The sequence below is a fragment of the Leucoraja erinacea genome, chromosome 14 (genome assembly GCF_028641065.1).
Source record: "Leucoraja erinacea ecotype New England chromosome 14, Leri_hhj_1, whole genome shotgun sequence".
In the NCBI taxonomy this organism is placed as follows: Eukaryota; Metazoa; Chordata; class Chondrichthyes; order Rajiformes; family Rajidae; genus Leucoraja; species Leucoraja erinaceus.
In genome coordinates, this window is record NC_073390.1 from 24,504,116 (window position 1) to 24,524,840 (window position 20,725).

Consider the following 20,725-nt stretch of genomic DNA (forward strand, 5'->3'; position numbering starts at 1 on the left):
AGTGCAGTTTGTGTTGTGGAGATTATTGAGATAGAGAGTGTGTTTCGCCCTGATGACCTGCCCTCTGTCAGCACTATTAACAGCTTATCATCATCAAACAGATAATCAATAGCAGGCAAATAACTGGAGTCATCCTGAAGATGCTGCAATCATTTATTTTTAAACTGTGTTTTACAATGTCTGGAACATTTAGATGTAATGTATTTAGTTATATATTTTGAATGTACACTGATTAGAGAACAGCTATCAGTAATGGTGCAAAGTCCCCTTTGTATCCAGTAGACACAAGGAACTGCAGATGCTGGTTTCCTAACAGGTCGCCTATCCATGTTCTCCAAGATGCTGCCTGACCCACTGAGTTACTCCAGCACTTTCTGTCCTTTTAGGGAAACCAGCATCTAATTCAGACTGAAGACGGATCCCGACCTGGAACATTACCTATATATTAGTCTGAGTCTGGAAATGTCTCTTATACATGTTCTTATACAATGGCACTTGTATCCCATTTGTACCTTGCTTGAGTGTCAACCGCTCAACGCCCCCAATATTCCCTCCCCCTGCCATCGGAGAGCGGTGTGTCCAGTATGTACAAACGCACTATGGTTACTCACGCAGATTCCTAGCTCATATGTTCATTAGGAGCAGAAATAGGCCATTCAGGTCATCGTCTACTCTGCCATTCAATCACGGATGATCCATCTTTCCCTCTCAACCCCATTCTCCTGCCTTCTGCCTATAACCCCTGACACCCATACTAGTCAAGAACCTGTCAATCTCCACCTTAAACATACCCAATGCCTTGGCCTCCATCGCCGTCTGTGGCAATGAATTCCACAGATTCACCATCCTCTGACTGAAGAAATTCCTCCTCATCTCTTTTTTAAAGGTCCATTTATTCTGGAGCTGTGCCCTATGGTCCTAGGCTCTCCCACAAGTGTAAACATCCTCTCCACATCCACTATATTTACTATTTGGTAAGTTTCAATGAGCTCCCGCATCCTTCTAAACCGCAGCGAGTATAGGTCTATAGCAGTGGTTCCCAACGTGGGGCGTACGCCCCACAGGGGGGCAATTTGATTTTTAAGGGGGGCAATTGAGCGCGACTGAGGAGGTCTGGGTCCAAATTTTCAATTTTTATTTTTTAGGATTTTCCATCAGGTAAACATATGTAGTTTATGTTTCAGATGTTATTTTGAGTAAATAATATTTTTTGGGTAAAAAAGGTCTTTATTGTGTAGTTATTACATAATCACCACGCCATCGCTCTTCAGCTGAAACGGAATTCACTTTTTAAATGATAAGAATTATATATCACCACATGGGGGGGGGGGGGGGGCATCAGGATTTTAGAGGTGATTAGGTGGGGCATGGCCAAAAAAAGGTTGGGAACCACTGGTCTATAGCCATCAAACGGTCATCATACGTTAATCCAATCATCCCCGGTATAATTCTTGTAAACCTTCTCTGGACCCACATCAATGGCAGCACATCCCTCCTCGGGTATGGGACCCACAACTGCTCACAATACACCAAATGCGGCAGATAAGTGCCTTATAAAGCTTCAGCATTACATTGTGTAGGAAAGAACTGCAGATGCTGCTTTGAATTGAAGATAGACGCAAAATGCTGGAGTAACTCAGCGGGACAGGCAGCATCTCTGGGGAGGAGGAATGGGTGACGAATGGGTGACGTTTCGGGTCAAAACCCTTCCTCAGTCAACAAGTATCTCAACTGCGTGTCCTGCTGAGTTACTCCAGATTTTGATCACTATTTTTATATTCTAGTCCCCTCAAAATAAATGCTAACATTGCATTTGCCTTCCTTGCTACTGATTCAACTTGCAAATTTGGGAATCAACCTTTTATGAATCCTATACCAACACTCCTAAGTCTGACTCTACCTTTCAAACCCCGTGACCTCTCCTGCCAAGGTGGACCGCAATTGCAGGGAACACCAGCCTCTGAAGGTTCCTCTCCAAGTCGTGCACCATCTTGAGGTAGACACGTTTTGCCATTCCCTCGCCATCACTAGGTCTGAATCTTGGATTCCTGCCCCCAGTGTCACTTCAGGAACAACTTCGCCAGTCGTTCACCACCACTTTCTGTTTAATTTTAGTTTAGTTTAGAAATACAGCGTGGAAACAGGCCCTATTGCTTACTAAGTCTACCAATGATCAACCGTAGATAGACACAAAATGTTGGAGTAACTCGTCTTTGGAGAGAAAGGAACAGGAGATGTTTGGGTTCCTCAGATCATCTGTGAACCATCTATCCTGCAGCCTAGGGACAATTGGCAGAAGCCAATTAACCTAAAAACCCACAGTGTGGGAGGAAACTGGAGCACCTGGAGAAAATCCAGGCGGTCACGGGGAGAATGTGCAAACCCCACACAGACAGCAGTCGTAGTCAGGATGAAACCCGGATCTCTGGCGCTGTAAGACAGCAACTCTGCCGCTGCACCTCTGTGCTGCCTATTCTCAAGGGAGGTTCAGGAGAGGCAATAAATGTTGGCCTTGCCTTCAATGCCCAGGTCCACCCCTGTGTCAAAGATGCCATCTGAACTCCACCCTACTTTCCTGCAGGCAAGAGGTCCACATCTCCACTAGCCTCTACATCAGGGAATCCTTCCTGACCCAAACCTTGGAAGATAAGATCATGAGGGGAATTGATAGGGTGAATGCACAGAGTCTTTTACCCAGGGTAGGGGAATCAAGAATTAGAGGACATGGGTTTAAGGTGAGAGGGGCAAGATTTGATAGGAATCCGAGGGGCACCTTTTTCAATCAAAGGGTGGTGGGTATATGGAGCGAGCTGCCAGAGGAGGTAGTTGAGGCAGATACTATAACACCATTTAAAAGACTCTTGGAGAGGTTACATGGATAGGAAAAATTTAGAGGAATATGGACCAAACGCTGGCACCTTGGTCGGCATGGGAACATTGGGCCGAAGGGCCTGTTTCCACACTGTTTGACTCTATACCGGTTGAGTTTGGGTGCATGATTGTGGACTCCTCCATCTCTCCTCCATCTGACTTACCGAGTTACTCCAGCATTTGTGTCTTTCTTTCCCCTAAACTGCCCTTGAGCTTTAGACTGCCCTGCCCTGGGGAAAAGACCGTGACAATCAACCCTACACCCTCTCGTGATTTTTATAAACCTCTCTAGTCAATAATATGAAAGAATTAATGCTATAAATCCTGATGTTGGGCTGTTGGCTTTGACTGCACTCAGCTTTGACCAGTCATCTACCCCGTGATTAGAAACCCGCTAAAAAAGGCCAATTTTGCTGCAGACTATTTATCTGTGGCCATTAGCAGAAATCTATTCTGATCTCACAAAACAGATGATCTGGAGAATGCAGAATGGGGGTTGATAGCTTGTCTCTTAATAATCTATCAGCAGTTGGGACTTTGGAACCAACTGTTGTCCTCGCTGACCACATTATGCTTTGCAGTGAGAAATGTCAACAGGAATTTGGTGCCTCTACTTGTCCACACTGGCTTTAGCTCACAGAAACCCATGCACACTTTGGCTTCCTCTGCAGTTTCTGTGCAGGGAGTCAGTGAATCGCAGAATCATTACCAGTGGGAAAGGAGGCCATTCGGTTCATCGAGTTGCTGTGAGCGCTCTGTGTTTGATGTCTGCTATCCCATTAGAGTGGGATCAGAGGCCATTCGGTTCATCATGTTGCCGTGGGCCTTCTGCTGATCTGATGTCTGCTATCCCATTAGAGTGGGAACGGAGGCCATTCGGTTCATCATGTTGCTATGGGCCCTCTGCGGATCGGATGTTTGCTATCCCATTACCTCGACGACTAGGCTTGGGTTTAAGTTAATGTAGGCACAAGGAACTGTGGAGGAAGAAGGGAATGGGAAGGTGTTGCAGGGGGAACTGCGATGAGATTTGTGGGGAATGGTTGGCGGAGGGGGAGGAGTGAGCAGCGAGTCACAGAGGGAATGGTGTGAAGACACAAGGAACTGCAGATGCTGGAATCTCAAGCAAAACACAAAGTGTTGGAGGAACTCAGCCGGGTTCAGGCTGCATCTGTGGAGGAAATGGACAGACTTTTCTGGTCAGGATCCCTCTTCAGAGAGAGATTAGATGTCTGGTGATGGAAATGTCATAAACTGATCCCTTAACTGTGGGTGGACCAGGGAAACTCATTCCTCACTCAGAGGGCGATCACGTTGCTGCCTTACAGCGAATACAGTGCCGGAGACCCGGGTTCGATCCCGACTTCGGATGTTGTCTCTATGGAGTTTGTACGTTCTCCGCTTGTCCACACTCCAAATTCTGCCCACACTCAAAGGTTTGTAGGTTAATTGGCTTGGTAAATGTTAAAATTGTCCCTAATGAGTGTAGGATCCTTCTTCAGACCCTCGCTGTTTGGCGCAGACCCGGTGAGCCGAAGGGCCTGTATCTGTGCTATATCTATCTCTAAACTAAACTAAACTGTGATCCTTATATGGAATGAGCCATCAGAGGAAGCTATACACTACAACTTTTAAAACACATTTCGACAGATTTTAGACTTTAGAGATACAGTGTGGAAACATAGAAACATAGAAAATAGGTGCAGGAGTAGGCCATTCGGCCCTTCGAGCCTGCACCGCCATTCAATATGATCATGGCTGATCTTCTGAGTATCCTGTACCTGCCTTCTCTCCATACCCCTTGATCCCTTTAGCCACAAGGGCCACATCTAACTCCCTCTTAAATATAGCCAATGAACTGGCCTCAACTACCTTCTGTGGCAGAGAATTCCAGTGATTCACCACTCTCTGTGTGCAAAATGTTTTTCTCATCTCGGTCCTAAAAGACTTCCCCCCTTATCCTTAAACTGTGACCCCTTGTTCTGGACTTCCCCAACATCGGGAACAATCTTCCTGCATCTAGCCTGTCCAACCCCTTAAGAATTTTGTAAGTTTCTATAAGGTCCCCCCTCAATCTTCTAAATTCTAACAAGCCGAGTCTATCCAGTCTTTCTTCATATGAAAGTCCTGACATCTCAGGAATCAGTCCGGTGATCAGCCAAGACGCGGGATCGCAGAAGGTAAAAGGCAGCGGGTATCCCGGGACACAGAGACTGCAACCCCGGGGAGGGCACTCTCCCAGGTCCCCCCCCCCCCCACAAACAGGTCCTTCAGCCCACCGAGTCTGCAGTGGCCAGTGATCACATTAACCTACAAACTAGGGACAATTTTTATAATTTACTAAAGACAATTAACCTACAAAGCTGAACGTATTTGGAGTGTGGGAGGAAACCGGAGCACCCGGAGAAAAACACGCGGTCACGGGGAGAACGTACAAACTCCGTACAGACAGGAATAAGGGGATAAGGGAATAATGTTTAGTGCAAAATAAAGTCCAGTAAAGTCTGATTAAAGATAGTCCGAGGGTGTCCAATGAGGAAGATGGGAAGACAGGACTGTTCTCTAGTTGGTGATAGGATCGTTCAGTTGCCTGATAACAAGTGGGGTCGCTGCTGCGACCCGACTCCGGTGGATGGTGACACCGGGAGCTCGCGGGTCCCCGGCGGGAGACCGCTTTGCGGGGCACCGGCAATGGCGACTTCTCCCACTCGAATTGCGGGGTTGAGAGTGACCTGCAGCGGGGCCTTACATCGCCCGGCACGGCTTTAAATGGCCGCAGACTTGCTAGCGCCCGCCGGGGGCTCCAACATCGGGACCCAGAGCAGGGCCTTACATCGCCCGGCGCGGCTTTAAGTGGCCTTGGGACTTGCTAGCGCCCCCCGGGGGCTTTGACTTTGACTTCGGGAGAGGAATGGAGAGCAGGGGAGAGACAAGACTTTGCCTTCCATCGCAGTGAGGAGGAGATTCACTGTGATGGATATTTGTGTGAATTGTGTTGGTGTGTGTCTTGGTTCTTTTCTTGTATGGCTGCAGAAACCAAATTTCGTTTGAACTTCATGTGAGGTTCAAATGACAAATAAACGGTTTAGTATTGTATTGTATTGTATTGTATAGTATAGGTAGGAACTGCAGATGCTGGTTTACACCGAAGATAGACATAAAATGCTGGAGTAACTCAACAGGACAGGCAGCATCTCTGGAGAGAAGGAATGGGTGATCGAGACTCAGACTGATGGTCAGAACAGGTGGGATAGGAAGGGTTTCGATGGCTAGTTTTCGCAGTGCAGGTAAAATGTGACTAGTCTAGAATGGACAAGGTAGGCCGAAGGGCCTGTTTCCGTGCTGTACAGCTCTATGACGCGCACCTTGTACACACTCACGCCAGCAGGAGGAGATTGTGTAATGATCGAGTCAATAGGCCGGGGAAGCCGTCCCCACAAGGGGCGGCCCCTCTCCGGCACTTAAATTGCCAGCGTTGGCAGCTGAGGCGTCCGCTCCTCCCCCCGGCACCTGCAGCGGTGTCAGCCGAGATGGAAAAGCGCAGCCAAGATGCGGGATCGCAGAAGGTAAGGAGGCAGCGGGTATCCCGGGACACGGAGACTGCACCCCCGGGGAGGGCACTCTCCCGTTCCCCCCAAAGATCTCCCCTCCCCCCCCCAGTGTTGTTCCTTCCGAGTTACCCCAAGTTGCCCAAACTTTCTGAAAGTGGCTCAAAGTTTCCCAAAGTTGCCTAAAAGTGTCCCAAAGTTGTCCAGGTTGTCCAACGCTGCCGGGACTTTCCTTGAGATGAAGATAAGTGTTGGAGAGGAATGGATGAGCCGGTGAGGTCGATAGATTTAGTAGTGCTCCTAAATCAGTGCGGCGGTCCTTGAGAACTGCCCCTCAGTCAGTGCGGCGCTCCCTCGGTACTGTCCTTCACTACAGCGCTCCCTCAGTCCTACTCTCTATAATGCGGCGCTCCCTCAGTCCCGCCAATGTTGTCGCGCTAGCTCAGCCCCTCTCCCACACGGCGGCGCTCCCTCAGCGCTACAGCGGGTGCCGGTCTACTTTCTAATGGAGTACCGGGCCAGGCTTGGACAGTCACCCATAGGAAGGGTCTGAAGAAAACACCATCGGTCTGAAGAAGAATCCCTCAGATTCGGGGAGAAATTCTTCCCAGCTGTTATCAGGGAACTGAACCATCCTATCACCACCTAGAGAGCGGTCCCGACCTCTCGTCTACCTCATTGGAGACACTCGGACTATATTTAATCAGACTTTACTGGACTTTATCTTGCACTCCACGTTATTCCCTTTATCCGGTATCCATACACTGTGGATGGCTTGATTGTAATCATTTCACTGACTGTATAGCACCCAACAAAAAGTAAAGTATTGAGTATAGAAGTTGGGAGGTCACGTTGCAGTTGCATAACACGTTACCGAGGCCACATTTAGAAAATCTGTTCAGTTTTGGCACCATGTTATTGGAAAGATGTTGTTAAGCTCGAAAGGGTGCAGAGAAGATTTAGGGGGATGTTGCCAGGACTCAAAGCCTGAGCTATAGGGAACACGAACGGTGATCTTATAGAGGTGTATAAATCATGAGAGGTATAGAGAGGGTAAATGCACTCACCCCTTGACCAGAGTAGGGGAACCTAGAACCAGAGGAAGAGGGTTTCAAGTGAGGGGGGGTTGGGGATTTAACAGGAACCTGAGGGGGGAATTTTTTCCCCCCCAACAAAGGATGGTGAGTGTATGGAAACAGCTGCCAGAGGAGGTAGTTGAAGCTGGGACAATCGCAACATTTAAGAAACATTGGTACATGGACAGGACAGGTTTAGAGTGAAATGGGCCAAACCTGGGCAGGTGGGACTAATGTAGATGGGACATGTTGGCTAATGTGGGCAAGTTGGGATGAAGGGCCTCTTTCCACACTGTATGACTCTATGACTGAAAAAGTTTTTCACTGTATCTTGGTACAGGTGACAATAATAAACTGAACTGACCTAAACGTCACCTATCCATGTTCTCCAGAGATGTTGCTTGGCCTACTCAGTTACTCCAGCAGTTTGTGTCATATATTGAGCCAACAAGCAGATGTTTGGGCTTGGGTGAAAGTTCCACCCTGGGGAAGGAGGTTCTGACTGTCTGCTTCCCTGTGTCTCTCGTTATTTTATGATCCTTTAAGTTCTCCTTTAAACTTTCCCTCCTCTCACCTTAAAGCCATGCACTCTGGACGCTAATAACTGGAAAAATCCTTGAAGTCATCTGTAAATTATAACAATTCTCCAGGATCCTAATTAACTGCCATGTGAATACCAGTCACCTTCCTGACACGAACCCAGTGACATAATTCTTGTGCAGATTTCTACACGTCACACCAGCTAATCACACCATTTATATTCACTGGTGCAAATGATTGCCAATGTCAAATGCACAAACTGAAACTCTGCATTTCCCAGAGAGTGCCTCTTTGCAGGCAGTTCATCGGTGTGTATAGCATATGAGAGACACGAGGGACTGCAGATGCTGGAATCTTGAGAAAAGCACAAAGTGCTGGAGGAACTCAGTAGGTCGGGCAGCTTCTGTGGAATGAATGGACAGGCTGCGTTTTGGGTTGGGACCTTTCTTCAGACTTATGGAGTGGGAGGAGGGGGGGGGAAATCTGGAAAAGGTCAGGGGAGGGGAAAAAGGAGACAAGGGTGTCAGATGAGGAGAGACGAGTAGGAGTGAAATGTAAAGCTGGAGGGAAGGATGTGGGTGGAAGGGGGCAGGAGGGAGGGGGGGGGAGAGGGGTAGGCTAGTGGAAAATATGTGTTCACACCAGGGTTAGGAGGGGTGCACAGAAAAGAGTGAGTGTGAATGTGTCCCTATTTGTAGGGTTTGCTTGGAAGTGTGTAGAGTCAACAGTTGATACCATGGCAGTATTTATAGGGGTTCTCCGGGAGTGTGTCTGTATTTGCAGGAATACCTGGGAGACTGTCGGTAAACTCCATCTACACTTCACGCTGCCTCAGTAAAACAGCCGACATAATCAAGGACCACTCACACCCGCCATTCCCTCTTCTCCCCTTCCTTCCCCACAGGTACTAAAGCCTGAATGCACGTACCACCCGATTCAGGAACAGCTTCTTTCCCGCTGTTATCCGATTACTGAATAGTCTTTCCATAAGTTAGGTCGTAGTCCCAATCTTCCAACCTACCTCATTGTGGACTTTGCTCTTTTTCTCTATCTGTAACCCTTCAGCACTGAAAACTATTCCACACGCTAGGATTGTTCTCTTTGCAATGCCTGTGTAATTGTGTTTGGACTCGTGGGTGAACTCGTGTATTACGTGATCTGATTTAATTAGAGAGAATGCAAACAAAAGCTTTTCACTGTATCTCGGTGCACATAACAATAAGAAACCGATACCAACCAACATCAATAACGAAGTAGGAAATCTCTGTGTGTGTGTGTGTGATAAATAAATAATGTGTGAGAGTATGAGAGAAATAAATAAATGTGTGTGTGTGAGAGAGATATAATGAGACTGAGAGAGCCATGGTAGGATCTCTGTATTTATAGGACACATTCTATATTTATATGGATTGGATAGTATATAATTGACTCTTGGAAGTGCCTCAGCATTACTAGAGATGGACAATAGGTGCAGGAGTAGGCCATTCAGCCCTTCAAGCCAGCACCGCCATTCAATGTGATCACGGCTGATCATCCCCAATCAGCACCCTTCTCCAAAGGCGTGTCAGTATTCATAGGAGAGCCTCCAGAGAAGACTTGTATTTATACTGAGAGCATTGTTTCTCTGTGTGTAAGTTTAGCGGTAAAGGCCAAAGGCCCAATTAATTGATCAATGTAGACACAAAAAGTTGGAGTAACTCAGCGGGACAGGCAGCATCTCTAGATGCAACACTAGTCACTATACCCCATCCCTTGATTCCAAAGTATAGGATCTTTGCTTGATTCTGTCCAAAGACCCCGATAGTCCTTCCAGACGAGGAAGAGGTTCCCTTGCACCTCCTCCAACCTCATCTACGGTATCCGCTGTTCCAGGTGTGGACTGTATATCGGCAAGCGTAGACTGGGCGATTGTTTCTGCCTAGGTCTACGTGACCTCCCGGTCAGTAAACACTTTAACTCCGTCTCCCATTCCCCCGCTGACCTTTCTGTCCTGGGCCTCCTTCATTGTCAGAGTGAGGCCAAACACAAATTGGAGGAACAGCACCTCATATTTCACTTGGGCTGCTTACAACCCCGGTATGAATATTGATTTATCTAATTACAAGTAACACTTGTTTTCCCTCTCTCTCAGTCCTTCCCCCACCACAATTCTCCCACTAGTTTCACTGTCCTTCTGATTAATTTTACTGTTTGTATGCCTCGTTGTCATCTTCCCCTCAGCAAATAATGAACGTCTACATTACCTTGAACAGCATCTGCTTTGATCTGCCGTTTTCACACCTTTCACTTCCATATCTATACTCACTTCCCTCTGACTCTCAGTCTGAAGAAGCGTCTCAACCCGAAACGTCCCCCATTCCTTCTCTCCAGCAATGTTGCCTCACCCGCTGAGTTAGTCCAGCTTTTGGTGTCTATCTTTGGTTTAAACCGGCATCTGCAGTTCCTTCCTACACAAGAGACTGCACATGCTGGAATCCTGAGCAAAGATCAAGTGCTGGAGGAACTCTGCGGGTCAGGCAGCATCTGTGGAGGGCAAGATACTAGTGTCGCCCTCTGTGGCCAGACACAGAGTTGTCCCTGAGGGGCAACTTGCCAAGAGAGTTGGGGGTGGGTGGAATTGACAAGTCTCTGAGTGTGGTGGCACTGTCCACTTCCTGGGTCACAACCAGTCAGAGTCACACACAGCACAATAACAGGCCCTTCTGACCACCCTCAGACTGAAGACCCGACCCAAAAGGTCATCTGTCTATTTCCTCCGCAGATACCATCTTACCTGCTGAGTTCCAATAGCAGTTTATTTTTTAATCAACAATGAAGATCAGATGCCCTGTAGAAGGGTCTGCCTGTGTGGGAAATGTTATGAAGGGTAGTTATTTAATGAAAGGTTATCTGTAGAGGCAAAAATCAGCCTCCTGTAGCTGGTTCAATGGGATTAAACCTCCATTGAGCTTGATGCAAAGGAAATCCAGGACAAAATGCACCATAGAACATATATAGCACAGTCAGGCCCTTCGGCCCACAATAACTATGCTGTACATGATGCCAAGTAAAATTAATCTCCCCTACCTGCACGTGATCCATATCCCTCCATTCCCTGCATATCCATGTGCCTATCTAAAGGCCTCTTAAATGCCACTATCATATCTGCCTCCACCACCACCCTTGGCACCCATCACCATCACAAAAATGTAACAAATAATTTGCCCCGCACATCTTCTTTCAACTTTGCCCCCTCTCCACCTTAAAGCTATGCCCTCTAGTCCTTGACATTAGAGGATCTAACTGTCTACCGCTTCGTTCTGTGTGTCTCCTAGTTGTATATACCCCTATCAGGACGTTCCAGAGAAAACAATCTAAGTTTGCCCAACCTGTCCTTACAGCAAATATCTAATCCAGGCAGCTTTCTGATAAACCTCTTCTGAACCCTCTCTGAAACCTCGATATTCTTCCTGTAACGGGAGTGACCAGAACTGTATGCAATACTCCAGCATTATCTGGAATCTAACCCAGAGTATAAAACAGTTAACTTCGAATGCGGGTTGGTCAATATTAGCTTCACACAGTCCATGGATTGTCCAGGTCTGATCCAGAAGGGTTCACCTTTCTGCAGTCTGAAGAAGGGCCCTGATCTGAAACCGCACCTATCCATGTTCTCCAGAGATGCTGCCTGACCCACTGAATTACTCCAACACTTCGTATCTTTTTTTCTTGGTAAACCAGCATCTGCAGTTCTTTGTGACTCCAGCTAAAACATACCAGTCACTCACTCCCAGACTCCTGTTTCCTGTTCGACTTGATTTGAAGGTATGACTACAGGAAATATATCAATAATGTAGGTGCACATGTGGAATGTGGCATTAGTGTCTGATGATGACTCACATCCACTTGCCTAGGAATGTGACCTTTGCTGTACTCTGCAAACCTCATCAGCATCCCATTTCCAGAGTCACGAGACATTGCAGATACTGGAATCTTCAGCGAACAACTGGAAGAGGGATATGGGCCAGTCCCAGGCAAATGGTGAATGAAGGAAGTGCAGATGTGGGTTTACAAAATAAGACACAATGTGCTGGAGTAACTCAGTGGGTCAGGCAGCACCACTGGTGAATGTGGGCAGATGATATTTCGGGTTGGGACCCCTTGTTCCGCCCCTACCTCTTATTTCCAGTTTTCTCTCCCCTATTCTTTCAGTCTGAAGACTCGAAATGTCACCTATCTATGTTCTCCAGAAATGCTGCCCGACCCATTGCATTACTCCAGCACTTTTTTTTAACGGACAAATGGGACTAGCTTAGATTAGCACTGATGATTTGGGCCGAAGGGCCTGTTTCTGTGCTATGTGACTATGACTTTAACTCAGTCCTGACCCAAAATACCCCTCTGCCTCCACAGATGATGCCTGACCCGCTGAGTTCCTCAGGCAACTTGCTTATCTTTCCAATATCTCAAGGCTCTCCTGGTTTTGTTCATCCTTGCACATTGACATGCTCTGGGTTTCTGCCTTGCCGAGCTAGTGAGTTTGACTCGGTGTAAAGACCTCGCAATTCATGCTGGTCTGTGCTGGGCTGGTTGGGGGAGTGGGCTGGGACAGGATAGTTGGGGCACGGGAAGATTGGAAAGTCATCAACAGGTTATGACAGCAAAGAGGGTCTGAAGAAAAAACCATCAGTCCGAAGAAGGATCCCTTGGATTCAGGGACAGTTTCATCCCAGCTGTAATCAGGTAACTGAACCATCCTATCACCAACGAAAGAGTGGTTCTGACCTCCGATCATTGGTAGCCCTCAGACCATCTTTAATGGGACTTTACTGCATTTCAAATTATAATTCAGTAAAGTTTGGTTAAAGATAGTCCGAGGGTCTCCAATGAGATACAGTAATTGGGAGAGCAGGGCCACTCTCTTACTGATGAGAGGATGTCCCTGAATCCTCCTCCTTTCCACCCCCTTGCAGTTGTTACTACAGGCTCTGCCTGCCCCGCGGTGTCGATGTCTAATGTGTGCTCCTCTCTCCCCGCAGCCCTCCGGCCTCCTGCTCTTCTCCGTCTTCACCGCCGTGCTGGGATCCCTACAGTTTGGTTATGGCACTGGAGTCATCAACGCTCCCCAGGAGGTAAGCTCGCTCTGGAGTGGACCATCACTGGGCTTCCTCTGTAGTTCGCAGGGTACCGAGATGTCAATCAAAACACTCAATGCTTGAGGAACTCAGCGAGTCTGGCAGCATCTGTAGAGAGATTGAATAGGTGATGTTTCAGACTGAAGAAGGATCCCAAGCCAAAAAGGCCAAAATCACCTGTGCTTCCTGACCCACTGAGTTTAGTTTAGTTTAGAGATAGAGCATGGAAACTGGCCCTTTGACCCACTGATGCCACACCGACCATCGATCGCCTGTTCATAAATCCTTAAGACCTAGGAGTAGAATTAGGCCATTCGGCCCATCGACTCTACTCAGCCATTCGATCATGGGTGATCTATTTTTCCCTCTCAACCCCATTCTCCTGCCTTCTACTCATAATCTTTGACGCTCCTACTAATCGATAACGTATCAATCCCCACTTTAAAAATACTCAATGACTTGGACCCCACCGCTATCTGTGGCAATGAATTGGAACGATTCACCATCCTCCAGCTAAATAATTCCTCCTTGTCTCCATTCTAAAGAATACCTTTTATCCTGAGGCTATGCCCTCTGGTCCTAGACTCTCCCACTACGTAGATCGGGTAGACACACAGTGTCTCTTGCACCAGAGGACATGGGTATAAAGTGAGGGGGGAAAGATTTTATAGGAACCTGAGGGGTACGTTTTTTTATATAAAGAGCGGTGGGTGTATGGGACCAGCTGTCGGAGGAGATAGTTGAAGCAGGTACAATCACAGCATTTAAGAAACATTTAGACAGGTACATGGATAGGACCGGTTTAGTGGGATATGGGCCAAACGAAGGCAGGCAGGACATGTTGGTTGGTGTTGGCAAGTTGGGCTGAAGGGCCTATTTCCACTCTATATGATTCTACTGGAAACCTTCTCTACACATCCACTCTATGTTCACATGGGTTCCTGCAGCACTTAGGATTTTGCTGAAGATTCCAGTGTCTGTAGTTCCTCCTGCCTCATACCCAGACAGCATCTCTCAGACCAGCTCTGGCATCAAGAAGGACAAGGGATGTGGGTGCCAGTTAGTACTGCTTGGCTTCTTTCTGCTCTGGACTTCGTGCCAGTCACGGAAGGGTGTGGGTGGGGGTCAGAGGGTGCTCAGAGGCACAATATTTCTAGTCCTGTTTCCCCGGGTCTGTTTCCCTGTTTAAATCAAGAAGTTAACCAAGCATCAAGGGGGCACAAATTACTGGAGTGGGTCAGGCAGCATCTCTGGAGAACATTGATAGGTGACTTTTCGGGACAAGACCTTTCTTCAGACTAAATAAATATCACCTTTTAGTGGTCTGAGAAAGGACTACTGGGGTTTTCAACAGATCTTTATTCAAAAGTTTGATATCCAGTATACAGGTTCTTCAGACACGTCTGCCCACAACGGTGGTCAGCGCTGAACTAACGCGCTCAAGTGAAAAACCACGCGAAAAGCACCCCCTCCCGAATCACGTGACCGCGGGTTCTGAACACCAGGTTCGATCTCTGCGTGTGCTAGCAGGCACCGCTACAACCTATTCATATCCTCCATAGATGCTGCCTGACCTGCTGAGTTATAAATGCACTTTGTGTCTTTTGGTGTAATAATCAGTTTGTTCCTACATGAATCAAGCATCAGCTGTGAACATGGTTACAGGTTGGTTGGCTTGGGTTTATTATTGTCATGTGTACTGAGGTACAGTGAAAAGCTTTGTTTTGCATGCCATCCAAACGGATCAGATAATACCGCACATAAATGCAATCAAGTCAAACTCAACTACAATAGGTAGAGCAATTCCAGAGCCCTGACCACGGGTGAACAAAGAGGAAGATGACTGAACTTTATTGCCTTCCCTCACAGTGGGAAATGTTAATTCCACTGTGTGGCGGATGTTCATGTTAAGCTCTAACGTGTATTGTGTTCTTTTTATTTGTATGGCTGTATGGTAACTCAAATCTCACTACCAGTTGGTGCATGTGACAATAAATGTAACAAACTTGAACTTGATGGTGCATGTGTGTAGGCTTCATTTCCCCCTGGATCAGAGCCGGGCGCTGAAGGCTGTTTCTCGTATGAGGGGTAACTCTCATTCTGCTCTGTAGGTTATCGAGAGACATTATGCTCAGGTTCTGCATGTTGCCCAGAACGCGACTGGGGCTGGCAATCTCACGCAAGGGGCCAACGCGCCGAAGGACCGCCTGGTGGTGGTTTACTGGACTCTCTCCGTCGCCATCTTCTGCATCGGGGGCATGTTCTCATCCTTCTTTGTTGGATATCTGGCGGACAGGCTGGGCAGGTACGTTCCCGCACAACCAGCGCACGGTGTACAACATCTTGCGTTTAGTTTAATTTATTATTACGTGTACCGAGGTACAGTGAAATGCTTTTGTTGTGTGCGATCCAGTCAGCGGAAAGACTATAAACGGATACAATCAAGCCGCCCACAGTGTACAGATACAGGATTAAGGGAATAACATTTAGTACAAGATAAAAGTCCAGTAGAGTCTGATTAAAGATAGTCCAATGATCTCCAGTGAGGTAGATGGTAGCTTTGGACCGCTCTCTAGTTGGTGATAGGATTAAGGAGCATTTGCAGTTGTCCATCTACAACAGATACTGCTGTTACTCATCCACACTTCACCAACAGCATCTCCCAAACCAACAATGTATGTAACCGTAGAAAAGAAAGGATCTGGAGGCTTTGTAAAGGGTGCAGAGGAGGTTTGATGCCTGGATTAGTGGGTATAAGCTACTGGGAGAGGTTGGACAGATGTACTATTTTCTCTGGAACACCAGAGGTTGGGGGACGACCTGATAGAAGTATATAAAATTATGAGAGGCATACAGTGTAGAGAGTCGGAACCTTTTTCCCAGGGTGGAAATGTCAAAGACTAGAGGGCATAGCTATAAGGTGAGAGGCACAAAGTTTAAAGGAGATATCCGGGGCCAGTTTTTTATACAGAGGATGGTGAGTGCCTTGAACGCACTGCTGGGGGTGGTGGTTGAGGGAGATACGATAGTAACATGTAAGAGGCTTTTACATAGGCATGTGGCTGTGCAGGGAATGTATCACATGCAGGAAGATAAGAGTTGGTCTTGGCATTCCAGAAAAGACAATCCAAGTTTGTCCAACATCCACCCTTTAATCCAGGCATCATTCTAGTAAACCACCTCTGCAGGTATCCTCGTCCAAAACCTTCTCTCATACCCCCTGATCTTGTAATGGCAAGGCCAGACTAACTACCTCAATACTCCAAAACGGCGGAACCAAACCTCCTAGGCAGGAATCAACAGGTTACACCCTAAGCAATGAACAAATGTTTGGTATATCTCGGTCCTAAGTACTTCCCCCTTATTCATAAAGCTTCACCCCTTTAGTTTGGTTTAACATTGGGAACAATATGTACTAGCCTGTACAGTGAAAAGAATTTTTTTATTTCTCGATGTGTTAACCAGTCCTAATTCAGCGAGACTAGCCATTATTAGAATCATACTATTCACAGAAGCATACTAAAGGGAATAACATTTAGTGCCATATAAAGTCCAGTAAAGTCTGATTAAAGATAGTCTGAGAGTCTCCAATGAGGTAGATAGTAGCTTAGAACCACTCTCTAGTTGTTGGTTAGGATGGTTCCTTTGCATGATTTCAGCTGGGAATTTCTCTCGTACATTCGTCACGGCAGGTTGGGCGTACAGCGTGTTGTTGTAGTCGCACCATTACAGGAAGGGTGTGGAGGATTTGGAGGAACACCTGTGGCTGGGGTTTTGAAAGTCCAGGTATCACCCGTCTGCCATGACTCTGCCATATCTCTGGCCTGAAGGGAAACCCAGAAATGCCCAAATTTTGTCAGGAGACTGAAGGCCATTCGGCCCTTCGAGCATCCTGGCGCCATTCAATATGATCATACTGATGATCATTGGCCAACTCTGATCCCGTACCACATCCCTTCTCTCCATACCCCCTGATGGTTTGAGGTTCTTTAGCCACAAGGGCCACATCTAACTCCCTCTTAAATATAGCCAATGAACTGGCCTCAACTGGGCCTTCTGTCGCAGAGAATTCCATAGATTCACCACTATCTGTGTGAAAAAATGTTTGTGAATCTCGGGCCTGGAGTATTTCCCCCTTATCCTTGAACTGTGACCCCTTGTTCTGGACTTCCCCAACATTGGGAACAATCTTCCTGCATCTAGCCTGTCCAATTCTTTCAGAATTTTATATTTCTCGATAAGATCCTCTCTTATCCTAAATTCCAGCGAGTACAAGCCGAGTCTATCCAGTCTTTCTTCATATGAAAGTCCTGATATCCCAGGAATCAGTCTGGTGAACCTTCTCTGTACTCCCTCTATGACAAGAATGTTCCTCAGATTAGGAGACCAAAACTGTACGCAAAACTCCAGGTGTGCTCTCACCAAGACCATGTACAACTGCAGTAGAACCTCCCTGCTCCTATACTCAAATCTTTTTGCTCTGAATGCCAACATACCATTCGCTTTCTTCACTGCCTGCTGCACCTGCATGCCTACTTTCAATGACTGGTGTACCATGACACCTAGGTCTTGTTGCATTTTCCTAATCGGCCACCATTCAGATAATAGTCTACTTTCCTGTTTTTGCCACCAAAGTGGATAACCTCACATTTATCCACATTATACTGCATCTGCCATGTCTCTGCCATATCTCTGGCCTGAAGGGCGTCCCAGTAATGCCCACATTTTGTCCTTCTTCCAGACTGAAGGCGATGAAGGTTCTCAACATCCTGGCGATAGCTGGTGCGCTACTGATGGGATTGGCCAAGATGGGACCTGCGCACATCCTGATCATCGTCGGCAGGGCCATCACTGGCATCTACTGTGGTAAAGTGGTTTAGGTTCCGGGGAACCGTGGGAAGCTTTGCCTTGTGACCATAGACAGGTGGGCGGTCAGATGGGAAGAGTGGGGGGAAGGGGCACAATGGGAGGAGTGTGTGAATGACGGGCAGGTGGAGTGGGTGGGGAAGAGCTTGAGTGGGAGGGGTGGGGGGGGAGTTGGGTGAGAGGAAGGGGATGGGAAAGATGGGTGAGGGGAGTAGAAGTTAGAGAGGGTGGGTATGTTGGGCGAGAGGGGGAAGATAGCCCATTGTGTTTATGCTTGGAGCAGACAACAGGAAATAATATCATGATCTTAATACATAGGAGCAGAATTAGTCCATTTGACCTATTGAGACTGCACCATTCAATCAAGGCTGATCTATCTTTCTCTCTCAATCCCATTTACCTGCCTTCTCCTCATATCCTTTGACGTCCTTTCTAATCAAGAACTTGTCAATCTCTGCTTTAAAAATGACCTCCACAGCCGTCTGTGGCAATTAATTCCACTGGTTCATCACCTTCTGGCTGAAGAAATTCCTCCTTATCTCCATTCTAAAGGCACTTTTTTTTATCCTGAAACATAACCCTCTAGTCCTAGACTCTCTCGCTAGTGGAAACATCTTGTCCATGTCCACTCTATTCAGGTCTTTCATTTTTCAGTAGGTTTCAGAGGTCCCCCTCATCCTTCCAAAAATCTGTCATTAGCTGATCAGTGAGACAACTTGGATGCTTGCACTAGCCGAGGGCCAGTGATTTCCATTCCGAATTATCTCAGTAACCCCTGGAGGTTGTCCAGCAAAAGTGACTTTGAGTGAGAGAGATAGATAGAAAGAGCGAGGCGTGCGTAGATTGAACCACACACGAACACACACACAAATACACACACACACCCACACACACACACACACACACACACACACACACACACACCACACACACAGCACGCACAAGACTGCAAATACTGGAATCTTGACAAAACACAAATTGCTTAAGGAATGTTAACAGGTCAATAGCAACTCAGTAGTCCAGGCAGCATATTCATGGATGGAATGGGCAAAACACGTTTTTAAGGTCTGGACATTCTTCGGACTGATGGAGTAGGGGGGGGGGGGGGGGGGGGGTGTTCAGAAGGCTGGAATAAAGTCAGAAGGGGTGGGCAAAGCCTGGCAAGTTCCTGTGAACGGGGGGAGGTTTAGAACAGATTGTCATTGCGGGTGTTGATCATGACAAAGGTGAAAAGGAGACAAAATGGTATTTGGGAAGGAGAGGAGGAGTGAAACGTAAAGCTGGAGGGAGGAAGTATGGGTGAGAGTAAAAGTAAATTAAAACAAAGTGAAAATGAAAGGAAAATAATTCGGAATGGAAAACAAAAAGCAAAAAAGTAAACTAAAAAATACAATAAAAAGTAAAGAAAACTTTACTTTTTAAAGAGGAGGTCTTTAAGTAAAACCGTTAAGGATTTGGAAAGCTGAAGGGGAGGACAACTTACTGAATAGTGAAAAATCACGGTTTAGTGAACCCTCTAAGGATGTTTTCACTATCGGGAAAAGGGGTGGACCAGGGCCATTCTCGGACACGCGAGGTAGGCGGAATTTATTGCCTACACATGGAGGCCATCAATGGATATTTGTAAGGCGGAGATTGACGGATTATTGATTGGTAACGGTATCGGGGGTTATGAGGAGAAGGCAGTGAATGAGGTTGATAGAGAAGGATAGGTCAGCCATGATTGAATGTAGTAGACTTGATGGGCTGAATGGCATAATTCTGCTCCTAGAACGTATGAGAAGGTGGGATAATGGTGGTTAGGGGACAGACAGGAGGGGCAATGGGGGAGGGTGGTGAAGGAGAAATGGGCAGCTCGCCGTAGGGTGGGGTGGTCTCTGTGAGGGGTAAGGAGGAATGCTCTTCTCCTTGGTGACTTCGAGGTACAGATGACCTGAACGATGCCCAGAGCTCTGAATGTCCCTCAGCTGTGGGAGATGAGGTCTACATCCGTGCAGAATGCAGCACTCAGTGCGGGGATGGGCCGACACCCCCACCTGGTCACCACCTTCAGCACGAGTGTGTTTCAGGTCATTGGATTGCAGAGGTTCAGATGTTTCACACACCACCAACCAAGCTCTTCTCCACCCCTTGCAGGGCTGTTGTCCGGGCTGGTGCCCATGTACATCGGAGAGATCTCGCCCACCAACTTACGTGGAGCGCTGGGTACAATTCACCAGCTGGCCATCGTTACCGGGATCCTTCTGAGCCAGGTATGGCACCTTGTTAACCCCGGGCTGGGAACGGGAGGTGACCCAGTGTAGCACCTCGTTACACCTGGGGTTGTTACAGGGGATGACTAGGTGTGGCAGCTTGTTACCCGGGTTGGGTATGGGGGGGGGGGGGGGGACCTGGTATAGCACCTTCTTACCCTCGGGCTTGGTACGGGAGGTGACCCGGTGTGGCACCTCATTACCCCTCCGGTTGGTACCCCAACCAGCGATCACCCCATACACCAGATCTCACCTCCACACAAGGGAAAATTTACAGAAGCTAAATAACCTACAAACCTGTGCGTCTGTGGCACATGGGAGGAAACCGGAGAAAATCCACATGGTCACAGGGAGAACATAGAAACATAGAAAATAGGTGCAGGAGTAGGCCATTCGGCCCTTCGAGCTTGCACCGCCATTCAATATGATCATGGCTGATCAACCAACTCAGAATCCCG

General features: G+C 47.4%; 1 protein-coding gene across 1 annotated transcript in view; it reads left to right on the forward strand.

Moving 5' to 3' along the window:
* The first annotated feature begins 6,353 nt into the window (after positions 1 to 6,353).
* Positions 6,354 to 20,725, forward strand: part of slc2a2 (solute carrier family 2 member 2) — a 31,565-nt gene continuing 17,193 nt past the window's right edge. The window contains exons 1-5 of the mRNA XM_055645845.1: positions 6,354 to 6,437; positions 13,054 to 13,146; positions 15,261 to 15,454; positions 17,891 to 18,015; positions 20,152 to 20,267. Coding sequence (XP_055501820.1) covers positions 6,402 to 6,437; positions 13,054 to 13,146; positions 15,261 to 15,454; positions 17,891 to 18,015; positions 20,152 to 20,267 — 564 coding nt within the window. The 5' untranslated portion in view covers positions 6,354 to 6,401. The remainder of the gene's footprint in view (positions 6,438 to 13,053; positions 13,147 to 15,260; positions 15,455 to 17,890; positions 18,016 to 20,151; positions 20,268 to 20,725) is intronic.